We start from the raw sequence: 2909 nt of genomic DNA, 5'->3' as shown, positions 1-2909 counted from the left end.
TACATACCCACACCCCACACACACACACACACCCACACCCACACACACATACACCCACACACACACACACACACACACCCACACACACACACACACACACACACTTGCTGCTGCGCTGGAGAAGAGACACCGGGTTCACGCTGCCGGGCCCACCACTGCATGAGCTACCGACTGGCTTCAGCGTCCTCACCGGTGAGCAGCGGCTAATAATTGTTCCTACATCTCATGGCTGCCGCGAGGGGTCAGGGAATTCGCGTCCACAGAGCGTTGGACTGAGGGTTGCCCCAGGAAGTGCAGTGCGGATGTGAGTGATTGTACTGTCGTATGCGGACGCTGTCCACCATCCCTTCACCCAACACGTGCAGCTATGGCCCCGCCAGTGTCTCCAGCTGCTTCGCACTGTGGTCCCCGTAGAGGCTCACGGAAGCTCTGCAGCTCCCTGCTGCGTGCACACACTGTCCAATGGCAGATCTGAGGCCCAGGGACCCCGTGATGAGAAGATGGCCGTGACCTTCAGCTCTGCAAAGGGAGTGAGGGCCCGGGGGTGTGGAGGGAGGGGCTGATGGCCATCAGCGGGGGCAGACTGGGCTCAGCCCCAGCTCCGAGCTCTCTCCCGCCCAGCACTGGCCGCTCCTTAGCCTCGGGCCGCTGGGAGGGCTCATGGAGGATGAAGACCTGGCAGGTTCCATCTTGAATGCCACACGTTTCTCATTCATCATCTGTGAGGCCCAAGCGGGCACCGAACCAAGAAACCAGGGAAGCATTTCATTCATGTTCCTCCCTGTGCCCCCCACCCCCCCGCCCCAGAACAAGCCGGTGTGGGGTCTGTTGAAAAGGAGTAACTACAGCAATACAGCTCCTGTGTGCTGCGTGTCGCCACGTGCGGTCTTGTATTTGGTGATTTAGTCGCCTTATCTCGCCCCGGGAGCAGAGAGACCTGCTTAGATCTTGCTCGAGGTCACGCAGCCAGGAAGCGGCAGAGGCTGGGATTTCAGCCCGGGAGTCGCTGCTTCCAAAGTCTAAGGTCAGAGCCTCCGTTCTGACTGTTATTGTTAGAAAGGGGGCGATCTGACCTCAGCCTATTGGTCAGACGCCGCCACAACCCACATTTCCCCCCAAAGGGGTGGGTTCTGCCCTTTGCCCAAGAGCAACATTCCTCACCATGTGGTCCTGGGTCCTTCATAAGCAGGTCCTTCCTCACAGCGGAGAATCAGATCCCCCCCCCCAAGCTTCTTGAACCGAATCACGGAGGTGACGTAGGGTGGGTCCTGGAATCTGAGCTTTAATGAGACCCCCAAAGGCGTCTTGAGAAGTCACCCCTATTCCCAGAGCAAGCGCTTTGTGGGGCTTGGCCCTGCAGTTTTCCATGTCACCAGCAGAGGGCGCCGCGCCGCTGCTTATCTGCACAGGCATCTCCCACACTGACCTGTGTTCCTCACGCCTTGGCCCAGAGACTTGGGTGCCGGAGGTGGTTGTGTGCTTGGGAGAGCACCCTGGCTCTCTGCTGCTCGGGGAGGGTGTAAAGTGGCGCACACAGGGAGGGAGGCGAGGAATTCTGTGCCTGTTTGTTCATGACGTTTCTGGGCGTGGGCGCAGTTTCCCAGAGCAGCAGACTGCGGGGCAGAGCGGACGGCAGCGGAGTTAGCATCACAGGCACTTCCCTCACTGGCTCCTGCCAGGAGGAGGCGGAGCCCTGCGCTTTCCCTTGGGGAACCTGCCCCGCGGCAGCCTGAGGGGTTCTTCCAGCTCTGTACCCCCCGCCTTGCGAGCCTAACACAGGGCCCGGCACGGAGACCGTCAAGAAGGAGTCAATGGCCCCAGAGGGTTAGCTCAGTGGATAGAGTGTTGGCCTGTGGACTGAAGGGTCCCGGGTTCAATTCTGGTCAAGGGCACATGCCCAGGTTGTGGGCTCCATCCCAGCAGGGGGCGTGCAGGAGGCAGTCGATCAACAATTCTCTCTCATCAGTGATGTTTCTATCCCTCTCTCCCTCTCCCTTCCTCTCTGAAATGAATACAAATTTTAAAACAAGAAAAATGAATGAAGGAATGGGAGTGGAGGGCCGCCAAGGGAGGGAATTCCATTTCCTATCCCTGTCCCTCGGAGCCCTCTATTTCTGCCACCTGCCTGTCCAAGGCTACCCGGTACCTTCGGAACTTTTATTCCCACTCGGGGATGGATGACCAAGAGCAGGTCAAAGCTGACGACTCTGAAGATTAAGATGCACTTTAATGTTAAGAGAAAAAAGGGAACATAACAGAACTTTTTCTATCGGCCACATCACAATTATAATTAAATACTTGTTAAGATAAGGATTTGTATAATTTCTGCACTGACACCACCACCATCACCATGAGCACCATCACCATCACTACTATCACCACCACCATCACTATCAACACCATTACCATCACCATTACCACAACTACCACCATTACCAACACCACCATCAAAATCACCACTACTACCATCACCACCACCATCATCACATTACATCATCATCGCCATGACCATCACCACCATCACCAGCACCAGCATCACCAGCACCATCACCATCATTACCTTCACCACCACCATCACCACCACCACTATGGCCAGGCACAGAGACCGTCAAGAAGGAGTCTGTGGCCTTAGCCAGTTTGCTCAGTGGTTAGAGTGTTGGCCTGTGGACTGAAGGGTCCCAGGTTCAATTCTGGTCAAGGGCACATGCCCAGGCTGTGGGCTCCATCCCGGCAGGGGGGTGTGCAGGAGGCAGCTGCCGTGGCGAGGTTAACGCTCCCGCCCAGACACCACAGCTAATAGGTCCCACCAGAGGGTGAACCAGGCCGGTCCGGGCGTCCGACTCTCCCTGTGCGGTGCTCGCTGGTCAAGGCCTCCTGCGCCCCCTTCTCTCCGGCGCTTTGAGGCGACG

General features: G+C 57.2%; 1 protein-coding gene across 1 annotated transcript in view; it reads right to left on the bottom strand.

The window, feature by feature from the left end:
* Nucleotides 1-2481, bottom strand: part of SERPINA4 (serpin peptidase inhibitor, clade A (alpha-1 antiproteinase, antitrypsin), member 4) — a 13598-nt gene extending 11117 nt beyond the window's left edge. The window contains exon 1 of the mRNA XM_005853240.2: nucleotides 2407-2481. Within this exon, the coding sequence (XP_005853302.2) occupies nucleotides 2407-2481 (75 nt within the window). The remainder of the gene's footprint in view (nucleotides 1-2406) is intronic.
* Nucleotides 2482-2909: the final 428 nt, after the last annotated feature.

Source organism: Myotis brandtii, unplaced genomic scaffold (assembly GCF_000412655.1).
Source record: "Myotis brandtii unplaced genomic scaffold, ASM41265v1 scaffold1013, whole genome shotgun sequence".
Classification (NCBI taxonomy): domain Eukaryota; kingdom Metazoa; phylum Chordata; class Mammalia; order Chiroptera; family Vespertilionidae; genus Myotis; species Myotis brandtii.
This window is presented reverse-complemented; position numbering and strand designations above follow the sequence as displayed.